This window comes from Trichoplusia ni, chromosome 17, assembly GCF_003590095.1.
Source record: "Trichoplusia ni isolate ovarian cell line Hi5 chromosome 17, tn1, whole genome shotgun sequence".
Lineage (NCBI taxonomy): Eukaryota > Metazoa > Arthropoda > Insecta > Lepidoptera > Noctuidae > Trichoplusia > Trichoplusia ni.
In genome coordinates, this window is record NC_039494.1 from 7212201 (window position 1) to 7233998 (window position 21798).

The 21798-nt window shown below is 36.6% G+C and overlaps 1 protein-coding gene across 1 annotated transcript; it reads right to left on the minus strand.

Moving 5' to 3' along the window:
- Positions 1-16848: 16848 nt before the first annotated feature.
- LOC113502719 lies at positions 16849-21256 on the minus strand. Its single transcript, XM_026884370.1, has 3 exons — positions 21120-21256; positions 20184-20339; positions 16849-18655 (listed from the first exon to the last, which is right to left on the minus strand). Exons 1-3 carry the CDS (start codon positions 21254-21256, stop codon positions 16849-16851), a joined length of 2100 nt encoding a protein of 699 aa, XP_026740171.1.
- Between the last annotated feature and the right edge of the window lie 542 nt (positions 21257-21798).

The following is a 21798-nucleotide window of genomic DNA, read 5'->3' on the forward strand; positions in this document are numbered from 1 at the left end:
CTTTCATCAGGTAAAAATCGTGTGTCAATGAAGGATGTGATGTCAACAATCTTATCAAATTTCATCGAAATTGGTCAATTTGTTTGAACGTGAAAACGTAACAAACATACACATGAAATATTACCATTATATTACCCATAAAATGTTTTTTATTAAAATTGGTGATTGTTTAGTCTAAAACGTTTATATGGGTATTAGAAAAACAGGGCTGTATCTCCAGAAACCTTAATTGGTCTAATAAGGGCAATTAATCTATAACTCTTAATAAATAAGATTGCTAGAAACTTACATTGACCTGTAAAAAGAGAGTTCATAATTAACAAGTTTAATAAAATCCGTTTTTAATTTTTTGTTAATTCAAACGATCCCAAATTTGATGGGGTCGTGTCGTTTTATTCTTGAGCTCCTGACACCATTTTGGAGCTTTCACATCACATCAGATTCATGTCATCACAAAAGAGCATTCACACGCAATCCTAAATTCAAAATTTCATCTCCATTGGAGATTGGGAAGTGGGTTAAATTTAAGTTGGAATATTTGGTCACAGACAAACTAAGATTGAGATGGTGTCGCAGTGGCCTTGCGGTTCTGTGCATCGATTTGTATGCACGCCGTACAGGTTCGATCCCAAGGCAGGAAAAGTACCAATGCGGCACTTCAAATTAAATGTAATTTCTTAATTATTCTAAGACACCACTAACAAACTGTGTAGGAAAACATCGTGGGTTCCAAATGCTGGAATCTCAGATCGCCCGCAGTGAGCTAGCGTGGTGATCAATGCAAACCTTCCCTATACGGGAAGACGCCTGTAACCAGTTGGTCGTGTATAGGCTGGTATTATAATAATAATAATAGCCTTTTATCCCTAAACATATAGTTACAATAGGTCCCTAAGTTCGGTGTGCCATTTAGCATAGGCCTAATCCAATTCCTTCTAATGGATCCGGTCCCTTGCTACTCTCAACCAGAATGGTCCCTCTGTCTGCTTCAAGGCATCTTCCCATCTCCTGATTTGACGACCCCTGCTTATTTTGCCATCTCTTGGTTGCCAGAGACAGGTGCTTGCCCAGCCCGTTTCCATTTTTGGATGCCAATCCGAGAGAGAGTGTCAGTGAGTTTTGTTCTTCGCTATGCCTACGTTCCTGACTCTGTCTTTGATTTTTAGGCTGTATTATTATTTGTTTAGTGACTATTTTGGCCGTCTCAGACCAACTTGAACTGGTAAGAGTCTATACCTCTTCGTCTTCCCCAGGGTGGAGAAAGTCCATGAGGATTTCTCTCGATTAAAAAGGGAGGGACGGCCATTACACAATTACGAAGAATTAATCATAATTTATATTTTTCTATTCAAATAAATTGAAATATTAAAAGCGAATACTTACTTTCTAGAACAAAAAATAACAGAAATAAATTAATTATAAGTTATTGACATTAAAAGCACAAAAAAATTACAAAAAAATCAATCAACTAACCGTAGGAGGCTAAAATGTAAATGAAAAAAAAAGATTAATTAATAAAACATTTTAAAAAATACAATTAAATAAAGAAAACGTTACATTTAGAAAAATAATACGTACCACAGTCTGCAATAAGGTCAGAAAATAAATTAATAAAATGATCAACATGACGTCGTTCGTGGCAGCCACCCAGAAATGACAGCTTCGATTCCTGCCTATGATTATATTTGTATTGTATTATTTAAATGACAGCAAAACATGGAGTTGAAAAAAGCCTTAAAATTCAGGACCAAAATTGTTTTTTTTTACTATCATACTTACATAACGCTGAAAAATATATATAATGTATTAAACATGTCTTTACTTTTTTTTTTTTTTTATAATTTATTCTGCAAGTAGGAGATATATTAACATCACTTTTACATGTCTTTTTTGAGAACGCTGGAGTCGACATTTCCTATCTGACTACCCTGAGAAGAAATGTCGAAACAAACTCAGGGGTCGCAGTCTCTTTTAAAGTCTAGACAATTTTAAAATGCTAGAAAAGTGTATAAAGTAATGCAGGGGGTTGTTAACAGGTAAAAAAAAACTTACCGTCATCTAAAGAAAACGAAAAAATATTATTAATTACTTTACAAGAATACCAATAAATTTCATAAAAAGGGAAATAAATGCCTTACCCAAAACTGAAAAGCATAAAAAAAAAATTTATTAAATTCAATTTCAATATAGTAAAGTGTATAAGCAATAAATAAAAAATAATTCCTAACCTGCGTCTGAAATAGAAATAAAAAATAAAATTAATATTTTAATGATTAATTATATAAAAAAATGTTCAATTATAATATTATTAGGTTTATAAAATACTTACAAGCACTCGCTGTCAGGAAAAAAAAGATAATTTTACAAATATATCAAAAACTAGCTGTTGCCCGCGACTTCGTCCACGTGGTTAGAATTTTCCCCGTTTTTTCCACATTTTCCATTGTATCTTCGCTCCTATTAGTCGCAACGTGATGTTATATAGCCTATAGCCTTCCTTGATATATGGTCTATTTAACACAAAAAGAATTTTTCAAATCGAACCAGTAGTTCCTGAGATTAGCGCGTTCAAACAAACAAACAAACAAACAAACAAACTCTTCAGCTTTATATATTAGTATAGATAAGACAACTCTTAACCAAACAGCAACAAATTTTCAAATAGACTACGAATAACTCAAATAATTATTAACAAGATTTGATTATGAACAAGGGATGGGAGAAACTAAATATATTTTTATCTTTTATAAACGATTCTTGTCGAACATTCAAGCCACATGCACAAGGACACCCAGACTCAGGACAAGCATTCGTGGTTCATACAAAAGTTTGTCCTACGCGAGGATCGAACCCGCGACACGCTCTATTGTGACCTCAACCCTTCGGCTATCCGATGGACCAATGACTTAAAAATAGGTTGGCTAGAACGGGGTGTTGAAGGTGGAGAACCGGGTGTGGCCTATGTCCGGCAGTGGGCCTGGATATGCTGAGTAAAATGATTGAACAAAAATGAAATCGTGTTTTATTTAATTGCTTAGTAAAAACAGATAACTTACAAGTGTCTGAAATGAAAGCAGAAATAGTCTCATCATCAAATAGAAAATCTTAAATTAATAAAAAAAAGACAAACGGAAAAAAATACCACAAAATATTTATTAAACTGTGAGAAATGCTCAAAAACTTTCGAAATTAATCTCAAAAATATACTGTAAATTTTTTTTATATCAATATTTCAATTACAAAAGTTTATAAATTAACTTACGCCTGCCTGTAACAAAAATAATTTGTTCATTAAATCTATTAATCATAACTTCCCTTTCGACGATTTTCATTTTATCTTTTTTATGTAAATCTTAACTTAGTTGGCCAAATAAGACATGTTGTGTTAGGTGCCATAAATTGTGGGCGAAAATCAGTGAATGATATATCATCACCGACAGTGCATCTATGATTGCCAGGATCAATTGCTCGCGGCAACCAGTCAAGTGGCTAAAGTGGCCTGCCTTAATAAATGTATAGAAATGACAGGTCAAGGTCACGGGACTTTTCGATACTAAATGTCATTTCCATACTCTGACGCGATGACTTGCTAACAGCAACGGCGTGGGCCATTGCCAGTCGAATGCTTCAATGTAAAAAAGAAATAATTATTTCGACTTACCGGTAGCTATAAGAAAAAATGCATGTTTATTAAAATTATACATTATTTTCATAGGCAGAAAACGCTGCGAATCGGAGAATATTTGCAATTTTTATTCAACAAACTGACATTCGCCGATGAATTAATGGAAATTTAATTAAATAATAATAAATAAATAAATGCGGACAACATCACATACATTGTTCTGAACCCAAAGTAAGTTGCTAAAGCACTTGTGTTATGGAATTCAGACACAACGAAGGAACCACAAACACCCAGACCCGAGACAATGTAGAAAATGTGAATTTTTACATTGACCCGACCGGGGATCGAACCCGGGACCTCAGAGCTAGCGGCACCTTGAAACCGGTGCGTACGCCACTCGACCACGGAATGGCACTATAGCGAAGCATTTTGCCAATTCATGGTATTGGCAGAGAATTTTCCGCCCCGTACTGAATACTTACCGTGAAATTATTAAAAATTAAACGTTATTGTAAACAGTGGAATTGATTTCATTTGGAATCAAGACTTCCTGTGACCTAAGTAGCTTAGTTGGAAAAGCGAATGGCGCGTTCATCCAGGAGTTTCAGGGCCCCGATTCTGCTATTTACAATGGCCGATGAATGAATAGCAATTGGATTAAATTTGAAATTATTCCTATTCTCTTAAGCATTATGTCAACACAATAATTGAAAATTCATTGTATTGACCTTGAGTGTACAGTCCCGTTATAGATTCCCAATTATTTTAGAGGAGAAATGCTTAAATGAAAACGAAAAGTGCCATTTTAAGTCAATTTTCATTAATTCATCGGCCGTTGTAAATAGCAGAATTGGGGACCTGGTTCAAGTCGTAGGTACCTAGTAACATTTTACATATTTTAGTCGGAGTAAGGTCCCACCATTGGGCAAAGGGGACAGCCTTTTTTATTTTTTATCCAGTCCTTTTGATGATGGTGAGTGTTTTCTGGCGTTCATTGGTTCATAATGTTAGTTAATTGGTTGATAAACCCATAGTAATATTTAATGACCATTCGAATGTCCTTTTGCTATGTAAAAAAACTGTTATTATTATTTTACATACTAACCTCGTACTAAAAATAAAATAATTTTATTAGTATTTAAAAAAAAGTTAATATTTTTCTATATTTACAAAGATTTTTTTTGTAATTTCTATTGAATACTTACTTGAAGCTAAAAAAATATAAGACATAATAAAAATGTAAGACCATGTTTTTTATTATACTTGTCAGAATTAAAGAAAAACTTACAGTGCTCTGTAAAAACAATTATTGACATTAAAATTTACAATATTAAAATAAAACAAGAAAAATAAATAATTGGAAATTAAAAAACACCACTTACATGGCTCTGAAACAAATTCATTTTTTGTTATATAGACTCTTTTTAAAAGAAAATAATGAAAGAATTGTAAAACTTGAAAAAAAACGACTATTTTTATGAAAAAGAAGGACGCTGTGTAAACGAAAACCCTTCCTCATACGGACAGAGGTCTGTGCCCAGCTGTGGGACAGCTGGGCACATGTATAGGCTGGCATTATCTATACTCTATACTAATATATAAAGCTGAAGAGTTTGTTTGTTTGTTTGAACGCGCTAATCTCAGGAACTACTGGTCCAAACTGAACAATAATTTTTGTGTTGAATAGACCATTCATTGAGGAAGGTTTTAGGCTATAAACCATCATACTGCGACTAATAGGAGCCAAGATAAAATGGAAAATGTGGAAAAAAACAGGGCAGATATAAATCATAACTTATATCTTCTAACCACGCGGACGAAGTCGCGGGCAACAGCTAGTTATATTATAACTGGGTACTTACTGTAAGCTATGAGAAAAAGGTAAAATCAATAGAAACATTAAACTAAAGGATGCATTATGATTATGGCCTACTCAAATGTTAGAACTGTACGTTCGTTTTATAGGGGCTTTCAGTCTAAGTTTATGCAGCTAAGTTCCACTGTTTTACAAGGAGCGACAGCCTATCTGACCTCCTCAACCCAGTTACCTGGGCAACACGATACATTAGAAAGACTGGTTCTCGGAATTTTTGACTTCTGACTACCTGTAACGACTGTCTAAGATGTGTAATAAACAGCCGAGACCCACAATTTAAAGTGCCCTCCGAAAAGAAAAGCCTCAATAATTGAGTATCGTTTTCACCCATTGCGCAGGGATCCTAAATCACATACATTGTTCTGAACCCAAAGCAAGTTGCTAAAGCACTTGTGTTATGGAATTCAGATACAAGGAAGGTACCACAAACACCCAGCCCCGAGACAATGTAGAAATATGAATTTTTACATTGACCCGACCGGGGATCGAACCCGGGACCTCAGAGCTAGCGACACTTTGAAACCGGTTCGTACGTACCTCTGTCGTCGAGTGGCGTACGAATGAAATCAACTTTGAGACGTCTTACCCAGGACAAATATTTGTGTGATAAGCAAGATCACAATTTGTTCTGCGTCTGGATGTAATTTATCTATAACATGTAAGTGTTTAGAACTATGTATGTTTATCACTTGTCTAGTACTCATTATAAAAGATTTGCTTAGTTAGAGACTAGATGGCGTTGTGTGAAACGTATGGAATGTTATTATTATTATAGGACCGTGAGTAAGTGTAGTTCAATATTTGCGATTTCAAAAAGATCTGTTTTTAACTTGATTATAATTAAAACGAATAATACTTACAGGATTCTGAAATAGAATAATTTGTTAAGTTATGAAGATTTCAAAATGACGAAATATACATAGGTAAGTATCGGGGTCGGACTCGCGAGCGAAAGGTTCCGTACAATCATAAAATATGGGATAAAAAACATATGTCGTTTATGAAGCAGACAGCGGAGTCTTAGTAAAGTTCACCCTGGGGTGGGGGTCTGTCCGTCCACGACAGATTCGCCCACCAAAAACTCCAGAAACACCAAAACTGTGATAAAAGTAGGGTTATACCCATTAGGTACGTGACCCTAAAACTTAAGTTGAATTTATGTAATCCATATCTATACTAATCTATATCTATACTCTATATACTAATATATAAAGCTGAAGAGTTTGTTTGTTTGTTTGTTTGAACGCGCTAATCTCAGGAACTACTGGTCCAAATTGAAAAATTATGTTTGTGTTGAATAGACCATTCATCGAGGAAGGCTTTAGGCTATAAACCATCACGCTGCGACTAATAGGAGCGAAGATAGGTACAATGGAAAATGTGAAAAAACAGGGCAGGTATAAATCATAACTTATATCTTCTACCCACGGGAACGAAGTCGCGGGCAACAGCTATTAAATAATAAATTAAAAATGTAAAGAAAAATAAACTTACGCCCTATACCTGAAATTTAAAAAGAAATATTAAATTATCCGCTAAGTACAAGTCAGATTCGCGTTAAGGAAGGTTTCATCCTTTCGCAGCTTTTCTTCAAATTTTGTTTTTCAAAATCAGTTTAGTTATAAATATTAGGTTTAACTGGAAAATTTTAGGATTAGAAAGCGTTTGGTGTTCAAACTTGGTTTGTTCTTTAATTAATTGAAATCTTTAGGCAACATGTATTAGGTACCTATCTTAAACATTAAAAAATACTAACCGTTGTTTGTTTCAAATACGACGAAAAAAAAGAAAAAGAAAAAAAAACATTAATGCTCGCACAGTTAGCAATAAATAATTAAAACACAAAAATAAAAATGCTTACATATCGATCCTGTAATCATTGAACAAAAAAACAATTTGAATAAATAAAAAATGTTAATTATATCGGATCGTATAAATCATTTGATTTACTTACCGTCGCCTAAAAATGAAAAAAAAACATAATTAATATAATTGACAAGTTACTTACGTCTATAATACCTACGTGTAGTAATGTTTTATTTCTTAAAAAAAAAAGACTGTGACATGTAGGTCGGCCATCTTGTTCATCAGTTTTCGCGGCGTTCGGTATTTTTTATTAACGTAAAAGTAGACATGATGACTGGGTGTAGAAATGTATTAAGTGCCTCAGTCAGATAATTAAGAAATATGAGATACCTACTAGCTGACCCAGGAAACGTTTTTTGCCTAATAAATTATTTCTAGTTGTATGTATTTTCTAATGCCACATTATAAAAAATAAAAACAAAAAATTTCGTCCAAAAATTAAATATTTTTTTTAGTGTGAGCAACCCTTAACACTTAGGGGTATGAAAAATAGATGTTAGTCGATTCTCAGACCTACTGAATACGCATATAAAATTTAGTAAAAGTCGGTCGAGCCGTTTCGGAGGAGTACGGTAACTAACATCGTGACACGGGAGTTTTATATATTAGAAGAAGAACATATTATTCACGTGATACGCGTAAGTTACAAAATACTAACTCTGTAGGTAGTTTGATTTATTAATGTTTACGGGACAAAAGAAAAAATAATTATCACACCCACTGAAAAACGGAACCAACCCATTGCCCTCGAGTAACATTATTTTATTTCAAAATCAGAAAAAAAAAACATTTTTCTTTTATAAAATTACGAAACTCTTTCAATTTAAGAAATTGTTTTATATACTAACATAATTTTGGTTTCTGAAACCTAAATATGTAATTGTAATAAAATGGATGACGATTGGACATAAAAGCTTCCAGCTCCAGCATCAGATCAGCTCCATGTCATCATAATATCACATCGTCACACAATATACATAAACATGCAAAATGTCATCTCAATCGGAAACCGGGAAGTGGGTCTTTAACTTGCAAGATTTGATTACAGACAAAGGGACAGGTGAAACTAAATACTTTCAAAAATATATATCTTCTGCTGAATACTTATACTGATACTTACAACGTGCTGCAATATTAAAAAAGATATTTTAATTTTAAAATACTCAGATACGATCAGAAAAAAATATATAATATCATAAATCTTACTTCCGGCTAAAAATAAACAAAGATTTAACTTATTAATTTATATTTCAAACATATTTTTTTAATACAATAACAATGGATAACATTTACAAAATATACTTACGGCTTCCTAAAAAATAAATTAAATTTTATTATTTTATTCATTTCAATAATAGTTTAAACTATTGGTTCAATCCCTACTAATATTATAAATGCGAAAGTAACTCTGTGTGTCTGTTACGCTTGCACGTCTAAACCACTAAAGGGATTTTAATGAAATTTTGTAAAGAGATAGAGTTGACCTTGAGAAAGAACATAGGATAGTTTTTATCCCGGACTTTTGAAGAGTTCTCTTGGAAACGCGATATAACCGACCTCGACGCGGGCGAAGCCGCGGGCGAAAGGCTAGTTTATTATAAACTAACTATTTCGAGCGGTTCTAAGCTAAACTAAAGAAGTGACTAATTTCGTTGAAATCCGTTCATTGGTGTTTGCGTAAAAGAGTCACAAACATCCATACAAAACTCGCGTTTATAATATTTCTTTAAACATTATTTAAATCATTTACAACAAGACCAGTGTTAAACAGTATCTAGCTGCGTTAACAGCCGCATTAGTTAATAAAAACTGTCGCAACTGTTAGCGCCCACCTCCGAGGTAGGGAGTGCTCCGACATTCATTCAAAGAAAACTTAATATTTTAAGTTTAAGCCTATCCGTTCTATGTATAGATACGAAGTGCAGGTTCGATCTCATCGCAGGCAAAGTACCTATGCGACTTTTTAACGCGATAAAAAAGGCTTAATAATAAATAGAAATTTTCTAACTTACATCGTCCGGCTAAAATCATACAAGTTTTATTTTAATAATATCACCTTGTATAGCCCAGTGTTGGGCTAAATCTTAACCTGTATGAAAGGCTTTCTAGCTTTATACAAATTGCTTTTTTTAAACCGACTCCCGCTCTAATGAATTTAATCTTTGAATGCACAAAGAGACCAAGACAAGACAATCACAAAAGAATTGTAGAATGCGGGGCTCGAACCCGCGACACGTCGCTCACAGTGAATCTGGAAAAGTGACCTCTAATATTCGGCTAACTGTGCAGTCTACATATTATTTAAAATTTCACTCCAAGCCCGACAATGCAATTTACAACTATAAAAATTGGCTGGACCAATTTCGATTAAATTTGAACTGAGTGCCATTTAAAAACGTGGGTATTTACTATTTGAGTACGAAACTTAAATTCGCACTAACAAATTGTTTGTCTGCTTGTATGTCCGGAGTAATCTCTGAAACAACTGATCCCATTTCTATGTTTCTTGGTAAAATAAATGAGTTGGTAGTAGAACGCACATAGATATTATATTGTTCATCATAGACAAGGGATCTTAAAATAAAAAAATAATACTCACACCAAGCTGAAACAAAAAAAAAATATTGTATTTTCTATTTATATTTCTTGGCGCTCGATACTACCCAAGGCAGGAAAAATAGACAAATATATGTATGTGATTAATTAAATCAGAGCTTTCACATTCCACAATTTCATAGTTGTTGTGCTTTTGCATGAATTTATTTTTGGTAATATTAATTATTATGTGATTTAATAACACGCAACTCATTTGCCTTATTATTTTTTAAATCGTTTTTTATACATTTTTTTTGTAAGTATAAACCTTATGCAGGTATATTATCAATTTATTGAAATACTCTGCATTAGTTTATACACTCGAATTTGAAAATTGTCTGGACTTTAAAAGAGACTGCGACCCCTGAGTTTGTTTCGACATTTCTTCTTAGGGTAGTCAGCTAGGAAATGTCGGCTTCATCGTTCTCAAAAAAGACATGTAAAAGTGATAAAATATCCTATTTGCAGAATAAATAATTTCATTTCATTTCCTTTCATAAAAGGTAAAAAACATGGACATTACAAAGAAACCATTTCGTTTCTTAAAAATAACTTCTCTCGCATAAATTATTTTAAACCTTGTGTCGCGGGGGTTTCACAAACATTCAAGTCACACGCACGAAGACGCCCAGACGCAGGACAAGCATTCGTGGACCACATAAACTCTTGTCGTACGCGCGAAGCTAAAGATTCTCTTTTATCACACGTTACGAGCTTCAAGACTTCACTGGCCTTTTGGTCCAGTGGTTAGTGGCCCTGACTGTTGTACCGAGGTCTTGGGTTCGATTCCCACCCAGCACAAATGTTTGTGTGATGAGCACGATCATTTGTTCTGTGTCTGGATGTCATTTATCTATATTATGTATGTATTTGCAAATATATAGGTATGTTTATCAGTTTTTTATTTTAGTTTATTTCTAAGATTTGCTTAGTTTGAGACTAAATGGCGTTGTATGATAGTTTTGAAATGTTAAAAATGTAAAGAAAAGTATTAAATTGTTGTTTTACTTACAGTGATCTGAAAAAAACAGATTAGATTAAAAAAAATATTTACAGTGTACATTTTACTAATTTTAGAACTAGCCTTGCTTAGTTTGAGACTAGATGGCGCTGTGTGAAAGTTGTGGAATATTATATTATTATGTTTTGTGCATTTTAGGATAAATATATTACACATAACATTAATATTAAAATACTAATGATTTCTTTTTTCTTAGTTGATACTTTGCACAATTCACACAATATCCTCATATTTATTACTAGCTTTTCGCCTGCGGCTTCGCCCGCGTTTCCAAGACAACTCTTCAAAAGTCCGGGATAAAAACTATCCTATGTTCTTTCTGAAGGTCAACTCTATCTCTGTACCAAATTTCATTATCTGTATCAAATAAGTTCAGTGGTTTAGACGTGAAAGTGTAACAGACAGAGTTACTTTCGAATTTATAATATTAGTAGGGATAGTCGGGATAGCTTATGAGTTATTCCGATAGCTATATTGTAGTAAAGTTTCATTAAAATCCAATAGTTTTCCGTGAAATAATAACAAACATTCATACTTAAAACATTTTGATCTTGTATCACTTGTGTGCAGTTGTTGGACAAACAAAGAACGATGTTGGGCAAAAACGAACTTCAAGATATTTAACAAAAAACAACTGGTTCTGACAGATTTTTAAAAACCATTGATTTAACAGTGATTTGAAATCTCGTGTGTCATCACCTCCGAGTTCGCTCTTTACTAGCGAGTGATGTTTTTAGCCCTCACCAGGTATCATAGTTAAGAGCTTTCTATCTTCCTTGCTTTTTAATATTGTAATAAATGTGTTCTTATTAGTTATCTGTCTAACGGACTAAACATATTTTATACTATTAGATTTAGGCCCGATTTTTCAATCATCAGTTAACTTCTATCTGAGGAATAAATATGGCCGTTTGACATATTGTCTATACAAAAGCTGTCAAAACGTCAAACTTATTCGTCAAATAAAAGTTATCTGGCGATTGAAAAATCGGCCCTTAGTTAAATATAATGGTCGGCACGGATTTTGAGCGCTGACCTGCACCTGCGCAGAAGTGATTTTTTTGTGTCCCTTTTGCGGTATGAAGTGAGGCGCATCGGGTCATAGCCGACATGAGGGATTGGTTGAAAGTCGTTCTTTGCTGCGGTTGCATGCACCTCAAGACGACTAGTACGCACAATTGATTGGCGTTTTATTTTACGATGCGCAAAGCGATCCCCACTCTCCCGCCGAGCGCTCAAGATCCGTGCCGCTTGTGCAGAAGTAAGGAAGTCGCTGAATACCACAATCACATGTTAATCTGATACTAACCTCCGCTTGTTCAACCTGAAAAGCATTAACAACTTTTTTAAATATGATGATGATGATGATGAAATGTAACAATGTAACATAGAGGTAAACAATTTTCCTTTTCTCTAAAAACTCAGTTAAAAAAGAAAACGTCGTTTTTGTAGTTTTGAAGTAGATACCCAATCGTGAAATGTAATGGGAGTAAAAACAAATCTATACTTAACATTAATATCAATCTGAAAAATTAATTTGTTAGTTTGAACGCGCCTTTATTTAGGCTCCACTGGAAATTGAAAACAAATTTTGGCGCGTCCGATACTATAATAACACTATTTGTTTTTACAGTTTCGGATAAACGCGATGTCACAAAGGAACAATTCACATACTTTTTGACAGGAGACTTTAATTTAAGCAGAATTCACTGGAAATTGGTCAGGGCTGACGAACGCACTAGTCTCTAGTTTTCAACTATACTATAGGGCCCAAATTTTGATAAAACCGTTTTTAAACGACCCCCGCATCAAAGAATTTAATCCTTGCGCTACGTGGGTATTCACAAACATTCAAGTCACATGCACACCCAGACCCATAAGCATTTGTGGATCACACAAATGCTTACTGACACGTCGCGTACTGTGGGTTTGGCGTGGTGACCTCAACCACTCGGCTATCCGTGCAGTCAACTTGAATGAAATGTTCCTACCATTAAGTAAATTCAACCTCATTCTTGTCGGCAGTAACTATTGTGAGAATGATTAATTATTAAATGATGTAACGGTTTACTCGCGCGTAGTTATCGGGGTTACCAAACGTCAGTTCGACTCGCTCGCCGCCGCGTCAGCTCATGATTAAGGACTCCGGTTGGGTCCGAAACTAGTCGGGCTACCCCGATAAATACGCGTGAGTAAACCGTTACATCATTTAATATCAGTCTTGTCGACTATTCGGGATATGTTTTTACGGAAGCTCCGCTCGCTCTGATCTGTCCCTCGTTAGCAATGATGGGACAGTTCGAACTCTATTCACTCCTTAACGGTTTCATCTCGACATATGGGATGTGGACTCGGCAATCATTGTTCCGATAGTCGCAAGTGCCAACCAACATCTTCGGAGGCTCTCCTTGGTTGTTTGGGTCAAGGGCTTGATTCCGAAAGCAGTACTTCTCGACACGGGGCGGGAGTGAAGAGGTTCCTCTCTCTGGAGCCCTAACCACCGGCAGCATGGGCCCTGTTCCCGTTGCCGGTGGGACACTAGTTTGTCGACGGGTCCCAAGAACAAAGCCGCATCTTTAAAATGATCTAGTTGCAGTACGAAGCATTAAAGTTACACGAATCCGTTACGTAGCTTGAATAGGAATTGTTTTAAGTATGGTGAAAGTTATTCGTCTATTTAGTTGGGGCCTCTAGAAAGCATATCTGGGGTCGGGTCAACTCTTACGCAAGAAGGGGCGTCCGGCAGACTCACCCTCGGGTTTTAGTTCGATCGTCAGGCTGGACGAGGTGGCAGGCCAGCTCTTTGAGCGCGTCATCGTCCGGCACCTGGAGAGGGTAGGTCCAAGTCTGTCGGTCTCGCTTGACATCGCCAACGCCTTCAATTCGCTGCCGCATCAGAGCATAGAGTCGGCGCTCCGATACCACGGGGTACACCTTTCTGTTACCAGCACGTCGCGGCGTCGTGGCGGACTACTTGTCTAGACGGCAGAACGGCTCGCAGAGGTGAGAGACCGGGCGCGGTGTTCCACAGGGGACTGTCTTGGGGCCCCTCTTGTGGAACATCGGGTATGATTGGACACTCAGGGGCACTCTCCTGCCCTGTACGCGGGTCGTCTGCTACGCGGACGATACACTGATTTTGTCTCGAGGTTCAGACCTTGCCGAATGCGTCTGGTCTGTGCAACCTGCGGCGGGCTACTCGTCGTAAGTCGCATCCGGATCCGGTAGGGGACTGAATCACATAGACTCCCAGGCCCCGTCCACTCAGGCGAGGTCGCCGCTGGGTCTTTTTAGTGGGTATACCGGGAACGCCTTCACCGGGGAGTCCCACATACCCCTCTCTCGCCCGCCGGCGGGAAGGGGATGCGTAACAGCATTTTTCCCAGCGACAAAAAAAAAGGTCGCATCCGGATGCTAGGACTTGACGTGGCTCTGAGGAAGAATGAAGCTCTTTTGCTGCACAGCCCCCGTCACCCGGACAAGACGCATTCTTGACAATGGAGGATGTTCGCATTATTGTTTTTCAAATCAAATCATTTTTTTTTCAATACCTTAAAGGCTATTTACATTAAAACCTTCTTATGTAATATAGAGTACTGATTAAAACTAGCCTTAACTAGGTAAAGACCTGAGTTTCAGGAAAAAAGTGCTTACGTTGTACTTAAATTTCTACATAAATTAACAATTTATTTAAACACATGACAAATACGAAACTTATGCTTAGATTAGCAGATAGTAACAGGTGCATGCTTTTATCAAAAATTACACAACAACAGTCAGCAAAAATCAAAGTCAGCAGTATAGGTATACTAGAGGTCATTGGGGTCAAACAATTATTGGCATACCATGAGTAGGCCTTCCGTTTCGTAACAGGTTGTGCATCTACTATATAAAAATAAGTCGGGTTTTCCTTCCTGACGCTATAACTCCGAAACGCACGAACCGATTTCTACGGTTCTGCATTCGTTGGAAAGGTCTCGGGCTCCGTGAGGTTTATAGAATTCAACAAAAAAGCGTAGCCAATATTTTAAGTATAATTATTTATTTTTTACTCGAATTTTTATTATCATACTTAAAATATTACGTTCTTTATAAAGAACTCGCAAAGCGTTTGGTCGACTCTACACGTGATCAGAAGGCTGGTCTGTATTTTGCCCCAAGAATTAGCATTGCCATACAACGTGGCAATGCAGCCAGCCTTCTGTGCACGATTTCCGACTTTGGCTGGGATGAAGGTGTATTTTTTGGCGCTTTGTAACTAATGTATATTTTTCATTTTATATTGATATAGTTTTAAAATATTAGTTTAATTTAATTTATTATAAAAATAAGTAACCTCTGTGTTAATAGAAATAAACAGATTTATTTCAAAAAGAAAAAAAATGTGGCATATAAAGCACATGGGGGCCTGAACACACTCAATATGAGGAACTGCTCAAGCTGCCATCTCTGCAACTCGCTCAACAGATAGGCTTACAATATCTTAACGTTCTTTAAATTTAAGATTTTTACTAACTCAATTAATAAGCCGCGTATCAAATCCACTCTGCTGCTGAAGGAGCTGGCCACCCGATGGTTGTTGAAGCTGAAGATGAACTGATGGTCTTTTAACCAATGTTCAGTAATACATAGAATATCGATACAATTACAGTTCATGAACAGCTCCAACTCCAGTTCCTTACCCATCAAACCCTGAATGTTCTGATAATATATTATATAATAATATAAGCGTGAGTGTGAGTGTGACACTCACAATCACACACAAACAAGCGCACTCACACATTCACATACACAAACACACACACATAGGTAAACCACTTGTAACTTCCAGTTATTCCAGTCCAATGTAAATTACTTTTATATTTCAATTTTATTATAATTCAACTATTGTTTTATATAGAGTCTATAAAATCCAGGGTCCAAGTGAACGAATAAAAACACCACAGTCACTATTAACGAAGATATTATAATGATATATAGTAATATTGACGATTCAAAAAAAAAAAAATACAAAAATATATATAGTTTTACATGTAACGAAACCATAGCGCGATCTAATTCGATCCCAACGCCATCTATCGAGGCTTGGGTCAAACCATTTTACAATGAATGTTATACTATATTTCAAAATGCAATTGATCGCGCTACGGCTTCGCACACAACGTTGAACATACCGCCCACCAAGGACATATTGCTCAATGTCCTTCTACACCGCCCACCGTGCTCAATAAATTTTATTTAAGGCTGATGTAGTATGATCATGTAGTAACAACAAAAAATAAATAAGTTTTATTCAAACTTCCAATTCCTTGACAGCAAATAAACTTAATCTATGCTAAATAAAATAAGTAAAAATGGCACTTTATGACATTTATCAGTGCTTATAACTAAACTACTACCGGCAAAATGCATAGTTTAGATGTTTGTCTCTTCATGGTTGCTGATTGAGTACGGATTGTGACTACACGAGTAATACCGTCTGTCCCAGGATGTTTTTGAACAATCCTACCTAACAACCACTTTCCTGGAGGCATATTATCCTCCTTTACTAATACTATACTACCCAAAGAGGGTTCCGGAGTTTTGTAAGACCATCTATATCGCTGTAAGAATTGGTGAAGATAGTCGTGCGACCACCTTCTCCGGAAGTCCTGTATTATCTTCGGACGTAGCTGCTGCTTGGTAACATTTATTGTGTAATTATGGTAAGTCAACCATTCATATAATAACTTATGTGGAATTGCTTGATCCCATTCCTTTCCTGCTACAATTTTGGAATAAATATCTTAGCTTGAACGATACTAGGTGCCAAGCAACCTAGGGGTTCAAACAATTTTGAAATCTCTGAAATAACCTTTCTTTTTGTTACAGGTGCTGCCGGCGATCGAAGATCCACAGTGTACTGGAAGACATCTTCGTTCCAGTTCCAGATAAGTCCCAATTTTTTGTAGTATTATCTATTCGTATCTTTAATTCCTCTGTAGTTTCTTTTCCATCCACAGTTCCATTTAACAGCTTTTGACTGTTACTCTTCCGTTTTTGTAGTGGAAAACCACCCTTTATTAATATTTCTTTTAGTTTCTTGTATATTTTGAAACAGTCTTCTATATTTTCAGCTCCTGTCATTACATCATCCATGTAGAAGTCTTCTAAAATTATCTTAGACATTCCAGGTTCAGCACGACATTCATCGTAAGCCAGCTGTTGAAGACCCCGTACAGCCAGAAATAGAGTCGACGCAGTAACGAAGGTAACAGTTTTCAATTGATATTTATTAATTTCTTTTTCAGGATCATCGCGCCAGAGAATACCTTGTAGTATTGTATCCTTCTTGTGTACCAGAACTTGACGATACATTTTCACAATGTCTGCTACAAACCATATGTGATGCGTTCTCCATCGTATAATTGTATGGCGGAGATCTGCCTGCAAGGTAGGGCCTACTAACATGTTGTCATTCAGTGACATTCCCTTCGATCCTTTGCAGGAGGCATCGAATACGACGCGAGCCTTTGATGTTTCTTTATCCTCCCGGACAACGGCGTGGTGAGGTAAATAGATTGCCTTTTCATTATTATAATCTACTTCTGGTACTTTTGTCATGTGATTCAACTGTAAATACTCTTTTATTACTTTCCCATATTCTTCTTTAAGTTTTTCGTTTTTCTTAAATTTTACTTCCAAACCTTTGAATCTTTTTTCAGCAATGCTCCTGGTCTCACCAACCGCACAAGCCGGGTCCACATTACGCAATGGTAGTCTTACAATGTATCTACCATTACTGTCGCGTTCCGTCGTAGCTGCAAATAACTTCACGCATTTATTTTCTTCCTCCTTAAGCATTTTCTTTCTAGGAGGTTCTGCTTCTAGTTCATATATTTTTTTAAGCATGTCATCTTCTACAAGACTTGAATGCATAACGGTAATGTGTGATGAATTTATTGTCTGGTCGACGTCAAAGGTACCTGACAATATCCACCCTAATTTAGTATTCTGAGCTAATAATGACCCAGTTATATTCTTTTTAATACCCTCCTGGATGACCTGGCTGTAGACTTCAGCACCTAATAAAACATCAATTTTATTAGGCCTGTAATATTCTGGATCAGCCAAGTCATCATCAGTCAAATCTACCCATTCTACCCTGGCTACCTTTGCAGCTGGGAGAACAGTTGAGACCGACTTCAGGACGAATGCATTAACCCTAATGACGTCACTGGGGTCTATTCTAGACCTCAATGTGAGAGTCACACTGGACTTGGCCGTAGCACTCTTGTCCCCACCTACACCTATCTCAACTTGCTCCGAAGGTGTTTTATCTAATCCCAAATACTGGACTGTAGATTCTGTCACAAACGAACCTTGTGATCCTTGATCGAGTAAAGCCCTAACCACCCTATATGAACCGTCTTTCGACTCCGCTTTGATCAAAGCGGTAGTTAATAACACCGTTTTACGGCTAGTCCCTGTCGAAAGGCACGATACCATTGACTTGCTCGATCCCTCCGCTTGCGCGGTCACTACAGCATTACAATTTTTAATCTCATCCTTCGCCGACGTTGAAGCGACTGATGATGCCTCGTGAATCGTACTCCCATCTTCACCAATATTGGACCCAGATGCACCGCTTGGGTGCAGCAAAGAATGGTGGCGGTGTCTACACACCTGGCACCTGAGAGTGTTTTTGCAATTTTTTGCAGAGTGATTGTTGAGTGAACAAACGAAACACGAAGTTATTTTCTAGCGCAAACATACGTCGCGCTTCATTCGATTCTTTACGAAATTTCAGACAATAATTAATCTTATGATCAGCTGAACAAAATGTACATGATAACAGGCCTTTTTCTTTTACTACATGAAATGAATGCGTCCCTTTTGGTTGTGGATGTCTTGGCTGTTTATTATTCCCAATAATTTCCCTGTCTAACTGTTCCAAACCCCTAAAGCGACTATACAAATATTGTGAAAATTCTTCAAAGGTTGGTAGCTCGTCACTTGAGTCCGAGGCCACCTTCAATTCCCACGCCCTTCTAGTCTCCTTATCTAATTTTGAACTAATTATATGAATAACAATCAGATCCCATGAAGACACATCCACACCTAGATTTTTTATTGCCTCTAAACAGTCTGACGTAGTACTTATTATTTTTTTTATTTCATAAGCCGATTCCGACACTAAATCCTTTTGGCTAAGCATACGTTTTAAAATGCCATTGGCTAAAAACCGTTTATTATTGTACATATCGTCCAACTTTTTCCAGGCAATTTCATAACAATCAGATGACATTTTAATATTTCGCAATAGCTGCTCAGCCTCTCCTGTCAGATGTCCTCGAAGATAATAAAACCTTTAGGCATCATCTAGGGCCTTGTTTTCATGTACAAGCCCTAAAAACAAGTCCCTAAAAGTCTGCCACTCCGTATATTTCCCAGAGAACATCGGGATTTTTATTTCAGGCAACTTAAATCGTGTACATGAATTTCCACCTGATACCACAACACTTTGGTTATTCGAACTTAATTTAGTTAACATCTCTTTTAATTCAGTCTTATAATCTACATACAACTCTTCTACATCGTCATATATTGCATTCTTGTGGTAGTTCGAACTATACAAATCTGATCTTTTGACTTGACTTATAATTTTAGTATGAGTGTCCGAGAATAATCTCCATTGTTGCTCTAAGTTATCAAGCCTAGTCTCTACATAAGCAACCGATAATCGCTCTTTTGGCGATTTCTTAAAATTAGACTTAGCTTTTAACATTATAGCTCTAATGTCTTCTTGCAGATCGCTAAAAGCTTCCATTTTATTAAATTAAAAATGTAAACAATTATTTGAAATACAAGAAAATAAATTAAAATTATTTTAAAATTTTACAAGGCTTAGAATTCAGACCGAAATCGGGCATAAATTCCCCGTCGAACTACTTCTAACTTAAAACTATTACAAGTCCTGAATTACTGCTACCTGCGATATTACAAGTTCAAAATTTCTAGTTACAATTTTCTATTTATTGTTGACTTCTTCTTCGCGATAATGAATAATTTAAAGTACTTACGGCTTTACTTCAAACCAATATTATTCACTATCACAATACACCACCATGTAGGTGGCGCCCCCTGCCGGCACCGCGCCCGCTGCTTGTTGCACTGCCACTGCACCTCCCTTGCGCCTTCCTCCGGCTGCTGCTGCTCACGAGTCGGCTGCACCACGCCTGACTCCCGGCTGCTGCACCGGTTCCACCTTCAGCTCCTGGGCCCTCTCTCCTGGGTCCACTGGAGAGGCTGCTCTGGACAGCAATCCACTGTCCAGTAATAACGCTAGGGGTGGTAGTCTCTTCCACCACCGGAGACTACCAAATAACACTCGCGACAAATCCAACGCGAAGGACCATGTATAAATTCCAGGGTCCAGGTGAACGAATTAAAAATTTACAAAAATATATATAGTTTTACATGTAACGAAACCATAGCGCGATCTAATTCGATCCCAACGCCATCTATCGAGGCTTGGGTCAAACCATTTTACAATGAATGTTATACTATATTTCAAAATGCAATTGATCGCGCTACGGCTTCGCACACAACGTTGAACATAGAGTTTAATTTTTAGTTTTTTGTTAAAATTGTTGATCTCATAATATTATAAGTTATAAATTAGGCTATTTCACATTTTGTTATATAATTAAAAAGATGTAGGTTAGTGACGATATTGTCTCCTCGAAGGGTAGCCTGGTGATCTGTAACACAGGTCTTACCTATCACAGACACCAGTCTCTATTTTAGTACAAAAAATAAGTATTGTAAATTGTAACATTGTGTGATGACGAGAAAATAATCATTTTTTATTATTATTATGATTTGTATCTCTTTACAGTCACGGGATCACGTCATGTGAAGAGACCCGGTCCTTTTTAAAGGCTTGCACGGGGACACAGGTCCAACATGTAGAGGCCTTGTTGAGAACTGTAATCTAAAATGTGATGGAGTATCTACCAATGGCCATCCACCCCTGCTCTATTAAAGAACAAACATGGACGACCCAAGGTAGCTACAAAACAATTGCAAATTGTATTGTGTATAACTAATAAGGGCTATTGGTGTTAATAATAATTATTATTATTAGAGCTTACGGGTCCTGCTTCTTGAGTATCTGCATCACCCCCAGGTGCCACGGCGGCAGGACTAGCAGCAGCATTAGGGTCAGGACTAGCAGCAGCATTAGGGTCAGGATTAGCAGCAGCATTAGGGTCAGGATTAGCATCAGCATTAGGTTCAGGTTCCTCTCCGTGCTTAAAAAAAAGGTTTCGAGTAATTAATTTACGAACATTGATGTATTACACGATCGTGATCGTGAATTACACTTTTTTTGTGTCAAGTGTGTCAATTAGGTTCTACAAGGCCAAAGAACCACTAAACACACCACATTTTGAATCAATCACTAAGAGTACACTTTGCTTTACATTGAGTCGGTGTCTGACGTCACTGACACTGGAATTAGAAAATGGATAGACGACAAAGACAAAACTAGTTCATGTAGTAACTAGCTAGCTCGGTGCTAAGCTATAACTGCATAAGTGAATCGACCACAGGTTAAGCTACGCTTGACGTGGTTGATCCGTAGACGGGTGACCATTTTTATCATGACTAGTTCCTCCATGTTTCGAAAGGTACGTTAAATATTTATCTTATATATATGTCTATATACAATAAGAGTGGAAAAAAGCATGAGAGTGGAAGGTGTATTTAATATGCATGTATATATGTAAATACATATATATCTCTAACATTCGGGCATTAGTTAATCGTAAA